At 46.9% G+C, this 20,928-nt stretch overlaps 1 protein-coding gene across 2 annotated transcripts in view; it reads left to right on the top strand.

Annotated features, from left to right (window-relative positions):
• Positions 1-20,928, top strand: part of GCA (grancalcin) — a 151,452-nt gene that overhangs the window by 31,095 nt on the left and 99,429 nt on the right. For both annotated transcript variants that reach the window (XM_030208708.1, XM_030208707.1), the window contains exons 3-4: positions 15,745-15,814; positions 19,851-19,894. In XM_030208708.1, coding sequence (XP_030064568.1) covers positions 15,745-15,814; positions 19,851-19,894 — 114 coding nt within the window. The remainder of the gene's footprint in view (positions 1-15,744; positions 15,815-19,850; positions 19,895-20,928) is intronic.

Genomic DNA, 20,928 nt, shown 5'->3' with positions numbered 1-20,928 from the left:
AATGGTATGTAGGTTCTCTGGTATCCAAGAAGTGTACGTTTTTTAGATAGATATAGATATATAGATAGTATATATTTTTATTTATTTGATACATTTATATCCCACATTTTCCCAAAAATTGCAGGCTCAATGTGGCTTACACAATCTGTAGCAAAGGCTACAGCGCATGAAGTACAATTATACAGATTAAAAGATAGTAAACAACATTTGAAACAACAATATGTAAAAAAAAATAAATATGTATATGTGTATGTATATATATATATATATATATATATATATATATATATATATATAATTTATTTTTGTTACATTTGTATCCCACATTTTCTCACCTATTTGCAGGTATATATATACAGTACTTTTTTTGTGCCGGTACACACCGGTACGGTGTACTGGCACCTTTTTTTCCTAGGGTTCCCAGACCTGCAATCCATGCCTGCTATCCGTTCCTGCTGCCCGCCCTGTTGCTTTCCGGTCCAAACTTCCCCCCCCCCTCCCCTTCGCGATGCGTTTCAATCTTTTATTTATTTTTTTTACGTGCAGTCACAGCGCCGGCGTTGCTGAGAGGACCAGGCTCGCCTCCTCCTGCCTTCCTTCCCTTCGCTGTTCGCTGCCTCTGTGTCCCGCCTTCCTGTGACGTGTTTCCTGTTTCCGCGAAGGCGGGACACTGAAAGGCAGCGAACAGCGAAGGGAAGGAAGGCAGGAGGAGGCGAGCCTGGTCCTCTCAGCAACGCCGGCGCTGTGACTGCACGTAAAAAAAATTAATAAAAGATTGAAACGCATCACAGAGGGGGAGGGGGAGAGGTTTGGACCGGAAAGCAGGGCTGTCGGGAAGCCAAGAGGGCGGGCAGCTGGGGCAGGGGCGCTGGATCTCAACGTCGGGTGGGGAGAAGGTCTGATGTGGGGGCTGGATGAATGGCAGACCCTGGGGATGGGAGAACAGGGCACATGCTGGGCGCTAGGGGTTGAGGAAAGAGATATTTTGCTGGGGATGGGAGAAGGGAGCTGATTTAGGGAGAAGAGTCTGACTCTGTGGCTGGGAGAAAAAGGGACCAAGCACAGACGCTGAGGTTTGGGGCTGATCTGTGGAGAAGGGTCTGATGCTGGGGCTGGAGAAGGAGGGGAGGGCAGGGAAGAGAAAATTGCTGGACATGAAGGGGAGGGGAGAGAGGATAATCAGTGGACATGGATGGCAGAGAAGGACAGGGGGCAGAGAAGAATCGCTGGACATGGATGGGAGGGGAAGGAGGGGACATACTGGACATGGATGGGAGGGCAGGGGGAGACAGGATAATCACTGGACATGGATGGCAGGGGAGGACAGGGGACAGAGAAGAATTGCTGGACATGGATGACGGGGCAGAGAAGAATCGCTGGACATAGGAGGGGAGGGCAGAGGAGAGAGGAGACATGCTGGACATGGATGGAGAAGAGAGCAGGAGATAGAGGAGAATTGCTGGACATGGATGGCTGGAGGAGTTGGGGGGAGAGAGGAGAAATGCACTTGGGTGGAGGAGAGGGGAGAGAGAATTATTTCTTTATATGGATACAGGGGAGGGAAGAGAGGAGAAATGCTGGACATGGATGGAACGGAGGAAAGAGAAAAAGAAGATGCACATGGATGGAGATGAGGGAAAGGAAAGAGAGGAGAGAAACTGCACATGGATGGAGAAAATAGGCAAAAGCTGGATCCACGTTGTACCTCCTCCAGTCAATTCCGCAGAGGAGGATCCAGCTTTTACTTATGGATGTAGGGCAAGAAATGAAGAGGAGGAAAGGAAAGAAATAAATGAAAAGGAAGCCCTGGAAACGGAGTTAAAAGAACAGATAGAGAGCAGCAGAATCAGAGGCTGGGACCAATAAGGGTAGAAAAACAAAGTCACCAGACAACAAAGGTAGAAAAAAATCATTTTATTTTCATTTTAGTGTTTACATCTGCTGTCTTATTTTGCACTGGGTATACTTGGAGCTGTAACAGCTTACAGAAATTTTTTATAATGAAAAAAAATCATTTTTTTTTTTCTCCTACACTAGTATATTTTCAGTGATGTCTGTTTGTATGCGCCATGGCTGCTATGAGGGGTGTGGTCAATGTGGGTGTGGCTATCATAGGGGTGGAGCCATATGTGGTGACCCCGCCCATAATGAGTACCGCCACCTTTTTTTCTACAAAAAAAGCACTGTGTATATATATATATATATATATATATATATATATATATATATATAAACCTACCAAACAAAAAAACCACATACTCACCATCTTCCATGTCATCAAAAACAGGTCTTTTGGAGGAAATGTTCGCTCCTATCCTTTTTCGCCACTTGTTCCAGTGAAACATTTTGGGCTGGGATCCTGAAGTGATGGCATTCCCTATGTGCTGGAAACCTGAGGGAAGTTGGGTTCTAGCGATCAGAGCACTTACAAGATGGATCTTTTTTTTTTTTCCCCCTCGCTCCTGTTCAGCAGCAACACATAGCCAAGGGCGCCTGCGTCCCTGCAGGCACAGTGCCGGGAGCTGTAGGGGAGCGTGGCTGCTCTTCTGCTGCAAAACCAGTTCTGCACAGGATGTACACAACCCACAGGCTTACTCTATTGGCTTCCTTCTGCTTCGTCCTGCTGTCTGTACTGCAACTTCCTGTTTTGACGCTAAATAGAGGAAAAACACAGAGCCGGCCTGTGACTGGCTGGCGGCTGCAAGAAAATGTGATGTCTGCGGGGAGGAGGATGGGAACAGAAGAAAGGATTTTTTTTTTAAAAACTGCGGGAACAAGGTTTTAGTTTTGTTCCCGCAACCATATTGATTCTGGTTAGGGTATTGCCCTTACCACGATAACGATAATTGTGTCATTCCTTGTCATCAAGCAGATGAAGCCATTACGTATGGGTTGTGTCTTACCAACCAGCAGGGGGGAGATAGAGAGCCCTCAACTTTTCACAGTGCCTCATGGCTAGCCAGCTCCACTGCCTCTTCAGTATTCTCTATCTCCCCAAGCAGGGTGGCTGCAGCTTCTTCGAGCTCCATCAAAAATCTGCCTGGGGGTGGCTCCTGGCTTGCCAGTTGTTAGCCGGGGTGTTAGAGGCTATAACAGCTTCACTTTGAAGGCACATAGGTTAGCCCTTTCCCTGCCTTACTCATGCCCCCGTGGATGTGGACATATTAGCTTGCTTTTCCCTGTCCTTTCCCACTCTGGATGCAGGCACATTGGTTCGCCTTTCCTTGCCTTTCCCACTCATCTGAGCCTCCGGAGTTCTTATTACCTCTGCTTTCCTCACAGCGTTAAAAAAAAAAAAAAAATGGAACAGAGATTTTCCTTTGCTTCTTCTATGGGACCGGAGCTGTGATACTCGGTCCGGTGAGGTAAGAGTGTTTTCTAACTCCTCCTGGGTGGGCCCGCGATCGGGGCGTTTTTGGTGCGAAACCGCCATTTTGAATTTTCCCGCCGTTTTCGGCGATGGCTGCAGAGAATGTAAAGCACTGTTCCCGGTGTGGCAAGCGTAAATCAGCAGCGGGGCTCTGTAAATCGTGCTGTACAGGTGTAAGAGCTGGCCCGAGCATGGCGAGCAATGATTCTTCCCGCTCAGAGCTGGCAGCGGACGCCATTTTTTAATTCTCCGTATGGCGCGGCTTCCGTAGAGACGGAGAGCCCGGGGGGGGGGGGGGGGGGGACCTCGAATTGAGGCTGTTTAGGGAGCGGCTAGCCCCAGACGGGATCTGGGTGCCCAAGGCGAGTTTTTCTCCCCTGATTTTGTGTTATTGCGTAAAGCATACATGCTGAAAAGAGCTCTCCCTCAAGTGTCGTCTGAGGCCCCTTCTATTGTCCCCCCCCCCCCCCCCCCCCCCCCCCCCCGGTGGATTCTGGCCTGGGACTGCCCGCTGAGGCTATTTTCCCTGATAATTGGCTTAAAGAAAAGCGTAGAAGGGATAATTCCCCTTCAGATTGTGGTGCACCTCCTCCCCCCCCCCCCCCCCCCCCCCCCCCCCCCCCCCCCCCCCCGTGGTCGGGCTGTGAGGATTCGGAGAGTTCTGGCAGGCCTTCGTGGTCTGAGGAGCCAGAGTCAGGTGCAGAATTACCACAGGATCTGGATGATCCCTCTGCGGTGAGGATTTTCCACCGTGATGAGCTGCCAGCGCTTATTTCAGATACCCTACAGGTCCTTTCTATTGAAGAGCCTGACAGTGGCACGGCCTCCTCTGTGAATCCTAGGATGACTAGTACCAAAAAGCCTGCTCGAGCCTTTCCTGTGCATGACTCCATCCAAGAGCTTATTTCTGCTCAGTGGGCTGACCCCGAGGGACCTTTGAAAGTTTCCAGGGCTATGGGGCAATTATACCCTCTGCGTGAGGAGCATTTGGCTCGCTTTGCAAGGCCTAAAGTACATAAGTACATAAGTAGTGCCATACTGGGAAAGACCAAAGGTCCATCTAGCCCAGCATCCTGTCACCGACAGTGGCCAATCCAGGTCAAGGGCACCTGGCACGCTCCCCAAACGTAAAAACATTCCAGACAAGTTATACCTAAAAATGCGGAATTTTTCCAAGTCCATTTAATAGCGGTCTATGGACTTGTCCTTTAGGAATCTATCTAACCCCTTTTTAAACTCCGTCAAGCTAACCGCCCGTACCACGTTCTCCGGCAACGAATTCCAGAGTCTAATTACACGTTGGGTGAAGAAAAATTTTCTCCGATTCGTTTTAAATTTACCACACTGTAGCTTCAACTCATGCCCTCTAGTCCTAGTATTTTTGGATAGCGTGAACAGTCGCTTCACATCCACCCGATCCATTCCACTCATTATTTTATACACTTCTATCATATCTCCCCTCAGCCGTCTCTTCTCCAAGCTGAAAAGCCCTAGCCTTCTCAGCCTCTCTTCATAGGAAAGTCGTCCCATCCCCACTATCATTTTCGTCGCCCTTCGCTGTACCTTTTCCAATTCTACTATATCTTTTTTGAGATACGGAGACCAGTACTGAACACAATACTCCAGGTGCGGTCGCACCATGGAGCGATACAACGGCATTATAACATCCGCACACCTGGACTCCATACCCTTCCTAATAACACCCAACATTCTATTCGCTTTCCTAGCCGCAGCAGCACACTGAGCAGAAGGTTTCAGTGTATCATCGACGACAACACCCAGATCCCTTTCTTGATCCGTAACTCCTAACGCGGAACCTTGCAAGACGTAGCTATAATTCGGGTTCCTCTTACCCACATGCATCACTTTGCACTTGTCAACATTGAACTTCATCTGCCACTTGCACGCCCATTCTCCCAGTCTCGCAAGGTCCTCCTGTAATCGTTCACATTCCTCCTGCGACTTGACGACCCTGAATAATTTTGTGTCATCGGCGAATTTAATTACCTCACTAGTTATTCCCATCTCTAGGTCATTTATAAATACATTAAAAAGCAACGGACCCAGCACAGACCCCTGCGGGACCCCACTAACTACCCTCCTCCACTGAGAATACTGGCCACGCAATCCTACTCTCTGCTTCCTATCTTTCAACCAGTTCTTAATCCATAATAATACCCTACCTGCGGTGACAGAGAACTACCCTCCCTGTGGAAGGAGGTGTTGCCCTGAAGGATATACAAGACCGTAGGCTGGAAGCAGCACTTAAACAGTCCTTTGAAATTGCAGGTCTTACTGTTCGGGCGTCTGCATGCAGTTGTTATGCTGCTAGAGCCTGCCTGGCGTGGTTGCAACAGGCAGTGGAACAGCCCGGAGATGGAGCGGAGCCCTTCTCGGATGTGGCTCTGCGGCTGGAGTCAGCCTTGTCCTTTTTGGCTTATGCCCTTTATGATATTGTCAGAGCTTCGGCTAAACAAATGGCAGTAGCAGTGGCGGCTCGCCGTCTTATTTGGCTACGACATTGGGCAGCGGACATGGCCTCTAAGCAAAGGTTGGTGAAGTTGCCCTTTCAAGGCCTTCTCCTATTTGGTGAGGAGTTGGGAAAAAAAATTGTTAAAGGCCTGGGAGATCCTGAACCCCAGTGCTTGCCCGAAGATAGGCCGAGGCCTTCCTCCAAGGGCCAGGCGGTCCACTCCTCTTATAGACCTTGCTTCCGTGAAGCTAGAAGGTACTGCCCGGGGCGTTCTGCTGGGTTCACTTCTCGTGCCCGTTTTTCAGCAGAGGAACTCCTTTCGCTCGGACAAGCGTTCCGCAGCCACCGGCTCTAGGCCTGGAGTTCAGGGGCGACCCTCTCAATGATGGTGCGCCTGCCCCTCCTCACTTCCTGTCATCGAAGGGCGTCTTTCCCTCTTTGCCGAGGAGTGGGCCAATATTTCCTCAGATCAGTGGGTTCTGGACCTGATCAGAGATGGCTACAGAATTGAATTCAACGCCCCAGTAAGAGACGTGTTTGTGGAGTCCCGATGCCGTTCTGCTGCGGCAAACGGGCGGCGGTAGAGGAGACTTTGCAAGGTCTGATTCAGTTAGGGGCCGTGTCCCCGGTACCTCCCGCTGAACACGGCTACGGCCACTACTCCATCTACTTTGTGGTGCCGCGAAAAGGTGGGTCTTTTCGCCCTATTCTGGACTTAAAAGAATTAAACAAGTCCCTGAGAGTGTGGCATTTCCACATGGAAACCCTGCGCTCCGTCATTGCTGCGGTACAGCCAGGAGAGTTTCTCACGTCTCTAGACCTGAAAGAAGCTTACTTGCACGTACCAATTTGGCCCCCGCACCAGAAGTTTCTGAGGATTGCGGTGTTGGGAAAACATTTCCAGTTTCGGGCCTTGCCTTTTGGGCCTCGCCACAGCTCCCCGAACCTTTTCGAAGGTAATGGTGGTAGTAGCTGCTTTGCTCATGCGAGAAGGTATCGGAGTTCACACGTACCTAGACGACTGGCTCATCAGAGCAGACTCTGTAAGAGAGAGCTATCAAGCTACAGCCAGAGTGGTCTCAGTACTTCAGTCTCTAGGCTGGGTCGTCAGTATGGCCAAAAGTCACCTGACCCCCTCGCAATCTGTAGAATATTTGGGGGCCAGGTCCGACACAGACTCTGGCTATGTATACCTACCCGAGCTAAGGCGGTGCAAGCTTCAGAATCGGGTCCGTCTACTCCTGAGGATGCCCCGCCCGCGAGCTTGGGACATTGTCCAGCTGCTGGGATCGATGACAGCCACATTGGAAGTCGTGCCCTGGGCGAGAGCGCACCTGAGACCTCTACAGTATTCCCTACTTCAAAGTTGGTCTCCAGTTTCTCAGGATTATCAATGCAGACTTTCTTGGCTCCCTGCGTCCCCACTCAGCATGGAGTGGTGGCTCTCAGACAGCATGCTGCGGCGAGGAATGCCGCTGGCGCTCCCCGATTGGTGTCTAGTAATGACAGATGCCAGCCTGAAGGGCTGGGGCGCACATTGCAAGGGGAAGCATGCCCAGGGTCTATGGACACCCGAGGAGTCGGAGTGGTCCATCAACCGCCTGGAGTTGAAAGTGGTGTTTCAGGCGCTTCTGGCCTTTCAAGTGACCCTGGAAGGATTGGCTGTCAGAGTGATGTCGGACAACACGACAGCAGTGGCCTACATAAATCGACAAGGCGGCACTCAGTGCAGAGCACTGGCTGCGCAGGCCGAACAGATTTGCCAGTGGGCCGAGCTGCATCTTCAGTTTCTGTCGGCAGCTCACATTGCAGGTCAGAGCAACGTGCAAGCCGATTATCTAAGCAGGCATCAGATCGATCCAGCAGAATGGGAACTAGCAGACGAAGTATTCCTGCAGATATGTGCCAAATGGAGCAAGCCCGTGATGGATCTTATGGCGACAAGTTCAAATGCCAAAGTCCCATGCTTCTTCAGCAGACGGAGAGATCCTCGCTCGGCAGGGTTGGATGCCTTGGCTCAGCCCTGGCCTCCGGGCCTACTATATGTGTTCCCTCCTTGGCCCTTGATAGGGCGCGTGCTCCTGTGGATTCGGCTGCACCCAGGAGAAGTGGTCCTCATCGCCCCGGATTGGCCCAGGAGGCCTTGGTATGCGGACCTCCGACAGATGCTAGTGGAGGCTCTTCTTCCTTTACCTCTGGTACCGAACCTGTTGTCACAGAGCTCGGTGGCCATAGAGGACGCCTGCCGCTTTGGTCTTATGGCATGGCGATTGAGAGGGCGCAGTTGAGGGACAAAGGCTATTCAAACAGTCATTTCCACTCTCCTGCAGGCCCGCAAGCGTTCCACTTCCGTGGCTTATGCCAGGATTTGGCGCCAGTTTGAGTCTTGGTGTGCTTCAAAAGCGATCACACCCATGCGGGCTCCTGTCTCGCCGATTCTGGACTTTTTGCAGGATGGTGTACAAATAGGCTTGGCCTATAATTCCCTGCGGGTGCAAGTGGCAGCGTTGGCCTCCCTTTGTGGTAAGGTTGAAGGCGTGTCTTTAGCTGCTCATCCAGATGTGGCACGGTTTCTTAGTGGGGTGCTTCGGCTCCGGCCTTCCGTGCGAGCACCCTGTCCAGCTTGGAACCTGGGGCTAGTTTTGAAGGCCCTGCAGGCTTCTCCTTTTGAGCTTCGGCGAGCATCGGAGAAAGATTTGACATTAAAGGCCGTTTTTCTTGTGGCCATTACTTCGGCGAGACAGGTGTCAAGAGCTCCAGGTGCTGTCCTGTAGAGACCCATTTCTGCAATTCTCAGAGTCCGGGGTCACGGTTCGGACCGTGCCTTCCTTCATGCCTAAGGTGGTTTCAGGGTTTCACCTAAACCAGCCTATTTTTTTGCCCTCCTTTGATAAGGAGGAGTTTCCAGAATCTTTCGGGCAGTTGCACCTGTTGGATGTGCGCAGGACTCTGCAGCAGTATCTGCGAGTTACTATCTCTTTCAGGATCTATGATCATCTGTTTGTTTTGCTATCAGGTCCTCGCAGAGGGTCTCCAGCGTCTAAAGCCACTATTGCCCGCTGGCTCAAAGAAACTATCTTTTCAGCTTATCTGCTTGCCGGCCGGTCTCCGCCTGTAGCCTTTAAGGCGCATTCTACCAGAGCGATTTCTTCCTCTTGGGCTGAAACTGGAGAACTCTCTCATCAAGAGATATTCAGTGCAGCAACATGGGCTTCTAAGCTCTCTTTTGCCCGACATTACAGGCTGGATGTGGCTGCTAGGAGGGATGCGCGTTTTGGAGCACAAGTGCTAGCGTGGTGTGACCTGTTCCCACCCTATATAGGGATTGCTTTGTTACATCCCATAAGTAATGGCTTCATCTGCTTGATGACAAGGAAGGGAAAATTAGGTTCTTACTTTGGTAATTTTCTTTCCTTTAGTCATAGCAGATGAAGCCATGAGCCCTCCCTTTATGATTGTCTGTATGCTGTGAATCTGTTTCAGGTTGTGTTCTGGTTTCCTGAAGTTCCTTCCTTGGGAGAAAGTTGGAAAACAGTCTTCAGGATTCATGTTCACTTATAGGAGGATGAGTCCATTCCCTCCAGTTTGTTTTGGAGGATGAGTTTATTCCCTCCAGGAGGTTGCGTGTATCCCCTCCAGTTATACAATAAGGAGGACGAGTTTATTCCTTCCAGGAGGATGTGTTCATGCCCTTGTTAAGGGGCCATCGTTCGCTGTGAGGAAAGTTCATGTTATTCCCATTGCGGTTTGCCATACTGCTTTGGAAGCTTCAAATACTGAAGAGGCAGTGGAGCTGGCTGGCCATGAGGCACTGTGAAAAGTTGAGTGCTCTCTATCTCCCCTGCTGGTTGATGGACACAACCCATACGTAATGGCTTCATCTGCTATGACTAAAGGAAAGAAAATTACCACGGTAAGAACCTAATTTTCCCATATGCATGGTTCAAGACCGCTGCTCTGCAGGAAAGACTCCGCATAAGCACATGCATGGAATATGGAAGCCGATTGGCGTGTGACAACCGAGATTTCAAATTTACCACCTCTTTAACTGCCCCAGGCAGATAAGGGGAAAGAATGTTGTTGGAGCTTGCACAGGGGTCGTCGTCATCGTCGCGGCGGCGGAACTGTAAGACTTTAACACTGGCTGAATGAATAGAAGTTCTTAAAAAATTAGAAAACAAAGAAAGTCAAGCATCTATTGCTAAAGAATATGGTGTCAATCCCAGTCAAATTTCACGTGTCTTGAAGCAGAAAGACCAGCTTCTGGAAGACTGGCAAAACAATACAAATCCACAACGGAAACGAAAATGTGCGGGAAAAGCTGAGGAGGTAGAATATGCTCTTCTTCTGTGGTTTTCTCGAGTCAGGAGCAGACAGTTTCTTGTCAGTGGTCCACTGCTTATGGAGAAAGCTAACCAGTTAGCAGAAAGTCTTGGACTGATTGAATTCAAAGCCACTGTTGGATGATTGGAAAGATGGAAGGGAAGGAACAGCATAAAATTCAAGAAACAGCATGGTGAGAAACAAGACGTTGATGACTTTGGTGCTTAAAATTGGGTTGTTTCAGTTCTTCCTACCATCTTGAACGAGCTTGCACCTTGTGACATTTTCAATGCTGACGAAAATGGTCTCTACTGGCGAGCGATTCCTGATGGAACACTTGCATTCAAACATGCCGAAACTACTGGAGGTAAAACATCGAAGGACCGACTGACAATCCTCCTTTGCTGCAATATGGATGGGAGTGAGAAGTTGGAACCCCTCGTCATTGGAAAGAGCAAACAGCCCCGTTGCTTCAAGAAAGTTAAGAGACTTCCTGTGTCATACGAGGCTAACGCAAATTTGTGGATGACTGGGAAAATTTGGAAGCAGTGGCTAAAGAAGTTACACTAGAATGCGGACACAAAAGCGTCAGATTTTGCTGCTTTGTGATAACTGTGCTGCACACAGGGATAATGTCAGACTGTCTAACGTCAAGGTGGTCTTCCTGCCACCAAACACTACCTCTCTCTTATCCAACCTCTGGATCAGAGCATAATAGCCAATTTCAATCAACATCGGTCTCTTGTGCTACGTCATCTGATGAGCGTTATGGATGACCAGACTGGGAAGGATAAACATGCTGTTGAACTGGCTCGTAATCAATCACTGTTGGATTCCCTACATATGCAGAAAGAAGCCTGGAATCATGTTACACAGGCAAGCATTGTGAACTGCTACAAGCGGGCAAGCTTTGTTAAGGATGTCTAATCTCATCCCATGGCTTTTCCTACCATCTTGGATTCCAGGGCTCTGTCCTTTCCTGGTTCTCTTCCTACCTCTCCCTCCGCACCTTTAGTGTTCACTCTGGTGGATCCTCTTCTACTTCTATCCCTCTGCCTGTCGGCGTACCTCAGGGTTCTGTTCTTGGTCCCCTCCTCTTTTCTATCTACACTTCTTCCCTTGGTTTATTAATCTCATCCCATGGCTTTTCCTACCATCTCTATGCTGATGACTCCCAAATCTACCTTTCTACCCCTGATATCTCACCTTGCATCCAAACCAAAGTTTCAGCGTGCTTGTCTGACATTGCTGTCTGGATGTCTCAACGCCACCTGAAATTAAATATGACCAAAACCGAGCTTCTCATTTCCCCCCCAAACCCACCTCCCCGCTCCCCCCGTTTTCTATTTCTGTTGATGGCTCTCTCATTCTCCCCGGCTCCTCAGCTCGAAACCTTGGGGTCATCTTTGACTCTTCTCTCTCCTTCTCTGCTCATATCCAGCAGATCGCCAAGACCTGTCGTTTCTTTCTTTACAACATCCGTAAAATCCACCCCTTTCTTTCCAAGCACTCTACCAAAACCATCATCCACACCCTTGTCACCTCTCGTTTAGACTACTGCAATCTGCTTCTTGCTGGCCTCCCACTTAGTCACCTCTCCCCTCTCCAATCGGTTCAAAACTCTGCTGCCCGTCTTGTCTTCTGCCAGGGTCGCTTTACTCATACTACCCCTCTCCTCAAGTCGCTTCACTGGCTCCATATCCGTTTTCGCATCCTGTTCAAACTTCTTCTACTAACCTATAAATGTACTCACTCTGCTGGTCCCCAGTATCTCTCCACACTTGTCCTTCCCTACACCCCTTCCCGTGCACTCCGCTCCATGGATAAATCCTTCTTATCTGTTCCCTTCTCCACTACTGCCAACTCCAGACTTCGCGCCTTCTGTCTCGCTGCACCTTACGCCTGGAATAAACTTCCTGAGCCCCTACGTCTTGCCCCATCCTTGGCCACCTTTAAATCTAGACTGAAAGCCCACCTCTTTAACATTGCTTTTGACTCGTAACCACTTGTAACCACTCGCTTCCACCTACCCTCCTCTCTTCCTTCCCATTCACATTAATTGATTTGCTTACTTTATTTATTTTTTGTCTATTAGATTGTAAGCTCTTTGAGCAGGGACTGTCTTTCTTCTATGTTTGTGCAGCGCTGCGTACGCCTTGTAGCGCTATAGAAATGCTAAATAGTAGTAGTAGTAAGGATGTGGAGAGGGATGAAGCAGGTGCAGCTGTTGCAAATGCGTCAGATGAAGAGGTTATTGACATCCCAGCCAGTTTTACTGAAGAGGATTTCCATCGCTACCTAGCTGTTGATTACGATCTTCAAACAGCTGAAGACAGCACTGATGAGAGATTCTCCTACATGCAGGCATGTCCCTGCAGGAGCTACAAATGACTGATATAGCTGATCAGCTAGAGAAAACCCGGCAGGAACACTTTGAATTTGATAACCGCTCTAGCAGGCTGCTGGCATATAAAATCAAACAGCAGGTCAAGCGTAATTATATTTTTTCTATTCAGGGGAGTGATGGGGCAGTACTAACCAGCACAGAAGAGATACATGTGTGCTTTTTGCAATTTTATGAAGCCCTGTACACACCCGAACAAAACTCCTGCTGAACATGAGAGAGAAACCTTTTTGGCTCATATACCTCTGCAGGTCCTATCTGAGGGAGAAACTGAACAACTGTCTAAACCTATAGAATTGGAGGAAATGCTATGGGCAATCAAGGACCTGCCATCTAATAAGGCCCCAGGACTGGATGGATTTTCCAATAAATTCTACAAATTTTATAGTTCTCATTTGGCCCCAGTCTTACTAAGGGTCTTTCATGAACTTGCAGAGTGCAGGAGCTCCTATATATGTGGCACCTGGTGGCCATTACGGTGCTACTGAAGCCGGGTAAGGATCCAATACATTGTGGGTCCTATAGACCAATTTCTCTTCTGGACACAGACTATAAAATCCTGACAAAAATAATGGCCCATCGGCTTCAGCGGGTGTTGCCCCGATTAGTACACATTGATCAGGCGGGCTTTATAACCGGTAGGCAGACCTTTGATAATATAAGGTCCTTGTTGCATATTATTCAGTGGGTCCATGAATATAACATTCCATCATGTCTACTGTCTATTGATGCGGAAAAAGCTTTTGACAGAGAATATTGGCCTTTTTTGTTCTCGGTGCTCCAGAAAATGGGATTCCGTGGGCGCTTCATGTCCTGGTTTTGTCTACTATATACGGCCCCTCTGGCAAGCTTATGCATTAATGGATGCTACATGGACCCTTTTGAATTGCACCATGGTACGCAACAGGGTTGTGCAGTTTCCCCCCTTCCCTTTGCTCTCTCTATTGAGCCTTTGGCGCAGTTAGTACAAGATACATCTAGCATTAGGGGAATCTCAAGAGAGGGGGTAGAACACAAGATTATGCTTTTTGCTGATGATGTCTTGATGACACTGACTGACCCTATGGAATCACTGAAAGGGATCTCTGAGATCCTAACCGATTACGGAAGGCCTCAGGCTTTAAAGTAAATATGGCTAAATCAGAAATTCTAAACCTGAATCTGGATTTCTGTGAGTACCACCGGCTTCGGCAACAATTTCCCTTTCAGTGGGCACGAAAGTGTATCATATACTTAGGTAGCCAAGTGACAGCTCCGATAAAGGGACTATATCAAGCTAACTTCCCAACTAAACTTAATCAACTTCTGGCTGAGCTGTACCGCTGGGAGGGCTTAGCACTTACCTGGATGGGTAGAATTCAGGCAGTTAAGATGATGGTGTTGCCTAAACTTTTGTATTTGTTTATGGCACTTCCTCTTCCCATACCACAGGGTTTTTTAGACAACTGAACAGGAACATTTTTGCCTACATCTGGAGAAAGCGCCCACCCAGGGTACGGAGGTCTATTCTATATCAGCCCAGAGGCATGGGAGTACCCCACTTTGAGCTTTATTTTAAAGCAGCCCAGTTACGTATACTAGCTGAATGGATGAGTGAAGGAACGACAAAAAAAAAAGAGGCTAGACTGGCATCAGAAGGGATTTGGTACTACCCCGGTCTGTGCGGCTCCATGGCTTCCAGGAAGAGATCTGCTCCATGTCTCCCGGGTGGCATCTCCTCTAGTGGGTTTTCCACTACAGACCTGGTATAAAGCTCAGAAGCTGTTCTTTTCAGATACAGTACTATTTGTCCACGGCCATTCAGCTTGCTCCCTCTTTTGAGCCAGGGCCTCAAGATCCGGGTATAAAAGGTGGGCGGAGGGAGGCTTGCAGTTCCTGGGCCAGATATGGGTTGAGGGGAAATTTATCCCTTTTGGGGACCTGAGGGAAGAATATGGCCTACTAGCAAGAGAAGAATTTCAATACAGACAGGTTAGGGACCTAATTCATCGCAAAGCAAAAGGAGATCTGTGCCTGCAAGAAACCCTAATAGAACAAGCCCTTTGGGCGGGAGGAGATAAGGGAAGTATTTCTCGGATATACCTGGCCTTACTGTTAGCTAAATCCCCGTTGCACTGGTATATCAATAAATGGGAACTAGAGCTGGATACATCATTCACAGGGGAACAATGGGAAAGTTCATTCAAGTATTTGTTTCAAGAATCTGTGGCTAGTAACCTGATTTAGAATGGCTTTAAGATTTTCTATCGCTGGTACTACTCGCCAGTGAAATTGAAGAAGATTTTTCCAGCAACGCTCGATGTGTGTTGGAGTGGCTGTGGAGAGCAAGGAACCTTTTTCCACATGTGGTGGACTTGTCCAGTAGTACAGAATCAGTGGGTACTGATACTTGATACCCTGCAAGGTACACTGGGGAAGAAGTATCCACGATTGGAGGAATGTTGTCTGCTACATCACAAACTCACCTCAATTAATGTATCTCGGCATAAATTTGCTATATTGTTTACTGCCAGTAAATTGGTTATGGCACAGGCCTGGAAGCAGACCTCTTTGCCGCCTCTGTCTCGTATCCTGAAAAAGCTTGATGGAATTTTCAAACTCTCCAAGCTTACCGCATTGCGACACGGATGGCTGGCCAAATTTTATGACATTTGGAGGGTTTATGAACAGTGGAAATTGGGACCAGATACCCCACCCAACTGATGGACAGTTAATAGGATTAGTACGATATATTTTAGAATTGAGAGGCACAGACTGCTGTATTAGAGGGGAGGGAGGGGGAGGGTTGAAGTTCTGTTGTTCTGGTGGCTGTATTATTGGAATATTTCAAATGTATATTTACAAGACTTTCATAAAATTTAATAAAAAAAAAAAAGTTTAGTATACGCTTTGCCACTCTTCACAGGATGCCCAAGTGTATTCTGCAGTATACCATTTTAAGTTGCATCAGGTGTGCATTATTGCCTAACGCAATTTAGTAAAAGGGCCTCAAATGTATAATGTAATGTATTTATGTATATTGCTATATAATATTTTTGTGGATTTAGCTCATGCCTTTTCAGTAGTAGCTCAATGTGCGTTAACTATACTCGTATGAATATTGTGCTTAAATTTATTTTTGCCTCTTCTATATGCATTGGCACACAAGCTAATAAGTTAATTGTTGCTCTTTAGGACGGTGAAGTGGATGCTGAGGAACTTCAGAGATGTTTAACACAGTCTGGAATCCATGGAACCTATACTCGTAAGACCTGAATGATGAGATACTATACTCTTGTCTTTTGCACTTACTTTATAACATTTTACACCAATTTGTAAGTTATATATATCTGGTGGAAATATTTCTCATTAATTTTTGCTTTGTAATTGATAGTCCTATATGGGACAGCAGACAGATCTGATGTTGGTGTCATAAGAAGAGTAGCAATAAAATAAATAACAAATGTTACATGAGAGTACCTTCTAACTAGCATCTTTTTGTATGATGTCTTATATTTGCATGTCATATGTAATCATGTCATGGTTAGATGATAACTAATAGGAAAACTCCGAGTAAGATGCAGAACTAAATATTGTATAAGTTACTTCAGCTATTAAAACAGCAAGCTAAAGTTGTGTGTGGTGTTGGTTGACCTACTGAAAAGTATGATGAACCCTCTTAGCAGGGTTTTATCTTTGTGACAAATGACTGAACTAATTAGTGTAATAGAAAATTATTTTAAAAATATTTTTTCTCTCTTAAAAACAAAATAATCCATATGTTGTGGACAGTTTCCATAGCTGCTGACTGTATCTGCATGCCTGTCAGTTAAAAAGCTACTAATATGTTTCAAAAAGATAACGGCTAGGTCAGTTTTTCCACTTGTTTCTTCATATTCTTCACTCAAACAATGGGAATCTTTATTGTAAGGAAATTGACTAGTCAGAGCAAAGCTGATCGTAATTACTGCTGTTCTGTTTAAATGTCTCCTCCGGCACGGTGGGAACAATCTGTTACAAATGCTCTCGTATTCAGAACACCTTTAACAGACTTTTATGGTTCGATGCTTACCACAAAACTCTTGTGTGCATGTGCCAGACATGTTCCTCCCCCTTGCACATGCACTTATAATTTGCATGCTGTTAATGTTGAACATTTGGAAGTTATTTTTGTTTGCTGGTTCTGCGGTATTTTCCAGCGCTGTTCCCTGTAGCGCTGGAGTTCTGAGCATTGGCCCTAAAACTGATTGAATCTCACCATTTATACATTTTAAAATGTTCTTCACTCCTGTAGTTTTCATACCTTTTTGCCAGTAAGCTTGGTTAGGACCCTTTTATTTTTATCACCTCCAAACAGTGGAACCTCCATGTCTGTTGTAATCAGTTACTTACATAAGCAGAGCCAGCTTCTGTACTGGTTTTAAAATGAACATATAAACTACTTATGTTTAGTTGCTCTGTGCTGAAATAGATTTTTTATTGATTTAACAGAGAGAAAAAATTCATCTTCTCTGAGGACAAGCAGGCTAATATTCTCACATGTGGGTAATGCGGTCTGCATTGCCTGGTCCAGAGCTTGTATCCGAGCTCTTTGGCGTGCGAGTCCCGCTCCACCATGCATGCACGAATGCGGGACCAACAGTCTCTCTCTTTTCCACAGTGAGGAGAGGCCGTGTTTTTACTTCTCTCCTCACAGCAAATAGTTCGGGTTTTTAACAGAGGTTCTTTTTGTGCCTTGTGTTTTGTTTTGGATTTTTTTTTTTTTTAATTTTCTGTAGTTCTGTTCCTCGTTCAGGTTCAATTTCTTTTTTTTTTTTTTTTTTTTTTTTTCCTTTACCTCGCTTAGTAGGCCATATTTAGGCCTGAGCCCCAGTTGGATCTTGGCCTTATTTATTTTTTCTGGTGCTTTGTCCTTTTTGAGGCTCCATAAAGTTTTTCCCAGGTGTTCCTCTTTTCAGTGGAGGAGTTTTTCTGCCTGCTGTATGGATCCTTTCTTGCCTGAACAGGTCCTGATTGCATACCTCTTACTACTTTCTGGGTTTGATCTGCATTCAACTCTGTGGGGGTTCACCTCAGTATATGCAGTTTCTCCTCTTCGCGTAGGATACTCATCTCTTCACATCTTCAAGTTCGCTTCATGAGGGGTTTGCTTTGTTACAGTCCCCAGTCGCACCTCCATATCTGTTATGAGCCTTGACGTCTATCTCCCCAATTGATAAGTGCTCCTTTTAAGCTGCTTGTTTTCCTGTCCTTGACCTGGACAGCCTTGTTTTTGGTGACTGTTCCTTCGGTTCGCAGGGTTACGAGTTTCAGGCCCTGGTGACGGTTCCATCTTACTCTAAATTTCATTGTAATGGAGTGATTCTCTACACGTACCCTGCGTTCCTGCCTTAGCTTGTTTTGGGATTATATCTATATCAGTTGATTGATTGTCTTGCCTACATCCTTTTCCACAGTCTCATGCCCCTGGCAAGCACATGCTGCACTCTTTGGACTGCAGGCGAGCATTGGCCTTTTCGTTGAAATTGCCTCAGCTATTTCCCCAACTTCTTGTATTCTTTCATCCCAACTGGAGTAGGTTGCCATCTGGAAATGCACAGTTTCTAATTAGCTACCAGTTTATATTCTTTTCCTTACGCCCAGGCTGGACTGCCCAGAAGGATCCTCTTACAGCTCGCAGTGCCAGGGCCCTGACTTCATTGGCCTCCATTTTGGAAATTTATTAGGCTGCTACATGGTCTTCATTCTACACATTCACATCTCATTCCTTCTTCAAGTAGCGTGCCTTAAACAGCGTGTCTGGCGTAACGGTCGATTTGGATAGATAGTAATACCGAATTAGTTTGGGTTCTAGAATCCAACTCCACCCACCTAGGCCAATTTTTATTCTGTCCCAGGCAACACTTCTGATGATTTGCATATGGTTTCAGATTCATCTATGTTCTGACCTTGCCATTACAATGTGCAGTTCGTAATTGGTTCTTCCTTCCAGTGAGCCTGGTAGCTGGGGATTCCCCACATGTGAGAATATTAGCCTGCTTGTCCTCAAAAGAAAGTGAAAATATTTACCCGTAGCAGGTATTCTCTGAGGACAGCAAGCTGTCCTCTCATACCCTCTTACCTCCTCTTGGAGTTGTCATCTTTTTCTCCTATGCTATAGTATTGTACTGTTGGTCCCATTCTCACGGAGCAGGCAGGAAAACGCATGCGCAGTGGAGCGTGATTCTCGCTCTAAAGAGATCTGTAAAAGCTTGATACAAGCTCCAGTCTGGGCAACACAGACCATGTTACCCACATGTAAGAATATATAGCCTTCTATCCTTGGAGATTACCTGCTATAGGTAAGTATCTTCACTCTGTCTTCCTTGTCAAGTACATCAATTCTCCACAAGTGTTAGAGTAACAGATTGATCAGGAATGGCCAGATTGATGAGGATTCATATTTTGTGTGCAGTTTTTGTTCCCCAGAAAATCATAAGTAAACCTTTTTCTTTGCTTTGTTCTAGTTGTGTGAAAGATTGTGTTATTAACACAGTAATTGATGTGAAATGTGTGGATTTTTTTTTTTTTTTAGCAGTGATTTAAACATCTGAAAATTGTTATAAACTTGCAGACTTACTTCAGTTGCATGGTGATCAAGCATCTGCCAGTAGAGGGAGATGAAGCTCCAGTTACAGAAAGTTCAGTAATTTCATGCATGCTGATTGTGTGTGGTGTGTTTTTGTTTTTTCTTTTGACGACTGTTTCTACAACCTAGGTTCTGCTTCTCTCTCGCCTTGGGACGTCAAGCTGAGGCAGACTTTTTTTCTTCATTTTTTTATTCCCCTTCCCTCCTGTCACCTCACCCGCTGAGAACTGCACCTTCCAGGGCTCTGCGAACCTTCAGCCAGATTGCGATCCCAGCCCTTCCCAAGAGTGCAGGACTAGGGGTTCCTTTGGAATTGTTGCCTTTCCTCGAGTTAGTCAGCAGGTATCTTGTTGCATGGGTACATATCACACCCTCTGTTTCCAGAAGCTAAGTGTGTTACTTGTGTAGCCCTCTCAGATGGTTAAAGAGTGAGGGATTGTTTATAGACAGAAATCTACAGAATAGCACAGGAAAGTACTGTCAAAATTTCTAAATACCTGTGAATTACACGTGTTGGGCAAATATTTGTGGTTATTGATTAAAACAAATTTCTGTGTGTAGTTGCGGTGAAACTTTCATTGGTCAACTTTAGTTTTTGTGAGCTGAAAAAAAATCCATAAACTCGATCCAAATGCACTAGAAATTTGACTTTCAATTTTTGTTTCTTTTTCAGCATTCAGCTTGGAAACCTGCAGAATAATGATAGCCATGTTGGATGTATCCTTCAACAGCAAGCTTATCTTTTTTTTTTTTTGTTTTTTTGTTTTGTTTATCCCCCCTCTCCCCCTTTTGAGCATTTACAGATCACTAATCTACATAAAATAGGGCTGAGTATTTCATGTTAGACACAGAAGCGTAGCTGTGTGTGTGGGGTGGGGGGGGGGGGGGGAGTGCAGGAGGAGCAGTTGCTCCCGCAAACAGATCTGCAAAGAAACTGGTGCCTATGCGCTATAGGTTAAGCCTCCCCAGCCCCAGAAGGAACTGTGAGCTTAGCTTCACTGTCTTGCCCCTTGTTCATTGGTTCGCACCACTGCCTTACCAACTTGGCTGTGAACAAAATAAAGCCGCGCACAGGGTCATATTTCTATGTGCGTCGCTACTGGTTTTCCTCCTCTGCCCTCCCATGATGTAACTTCCTCTTTTCATGGAGGAGGGAAACCAGCAGCAGTGCACTATGACCCCACGAGGGGTTTATTTTGTTCACAGCCAGCGGGGAGACAGTGGTGTGAACCAGCGAGAGGGGAAGGGAAGCTGAGCTCGCAGTTCCATGCCTCTGCGGACTCGAGGAGGAGGTGTCGGTGAGTGACCTGGAGAGGGTGGAAAGAGAGCAAGAGATGGGGCCAATGGTGGGGTGAGGGGGAAGAAAGATGGGATAATGCATGATGAACAGGAAAAAAAAGACATGGATATTGGGGGGGGGAAAGACAGGCAGAGGGGAGGAGGAAAGGAAAGACCGGGGTAAAACTGGATGCTGAGGAATGAGAGACAGAAGGGCAATGTGAATGGAAAAAGAGAGAGAGGTGATGTTGGATGGCTGGGAGGGTGAACTCTTGCATGGCAGAGGGAGAGAGAGAGAGCGAGTGAGTCGTGAATGGGGATGGGGCCAATGGTGGAGGAGAGAGAGAGCGAGTGAGTCTTGAATGGGGACTGGGCCAATGGTGGAGTCAGGAGGAAAGAGAGAGGATTGAGGAGGAGGGAAGAGAGAGAGAGGGTCCTGCATGGCATAGGGGGAGGGGAGAGAGATTATAAAC

The sequence above is a fragment of the Microcaecilia unicolor genome, chromosome 7 (genome assembly GCF_901765095.1).
Source record: "Microcaecilia unicolor chromosome 7, aMicUni1.1, whole genome shotgun sequence".
Lineage (NCBI taxonomy): Eukaryota > Metazoa > Chordata > Amphibia > Gymnophiona > Siphonopidae > Microcaecilia > Microcaecilia unicolor.
Note: the sequence above shows the minus strand (reverse complement) of the source record. Positions and strands in the feature narration are given on the sequence as shown.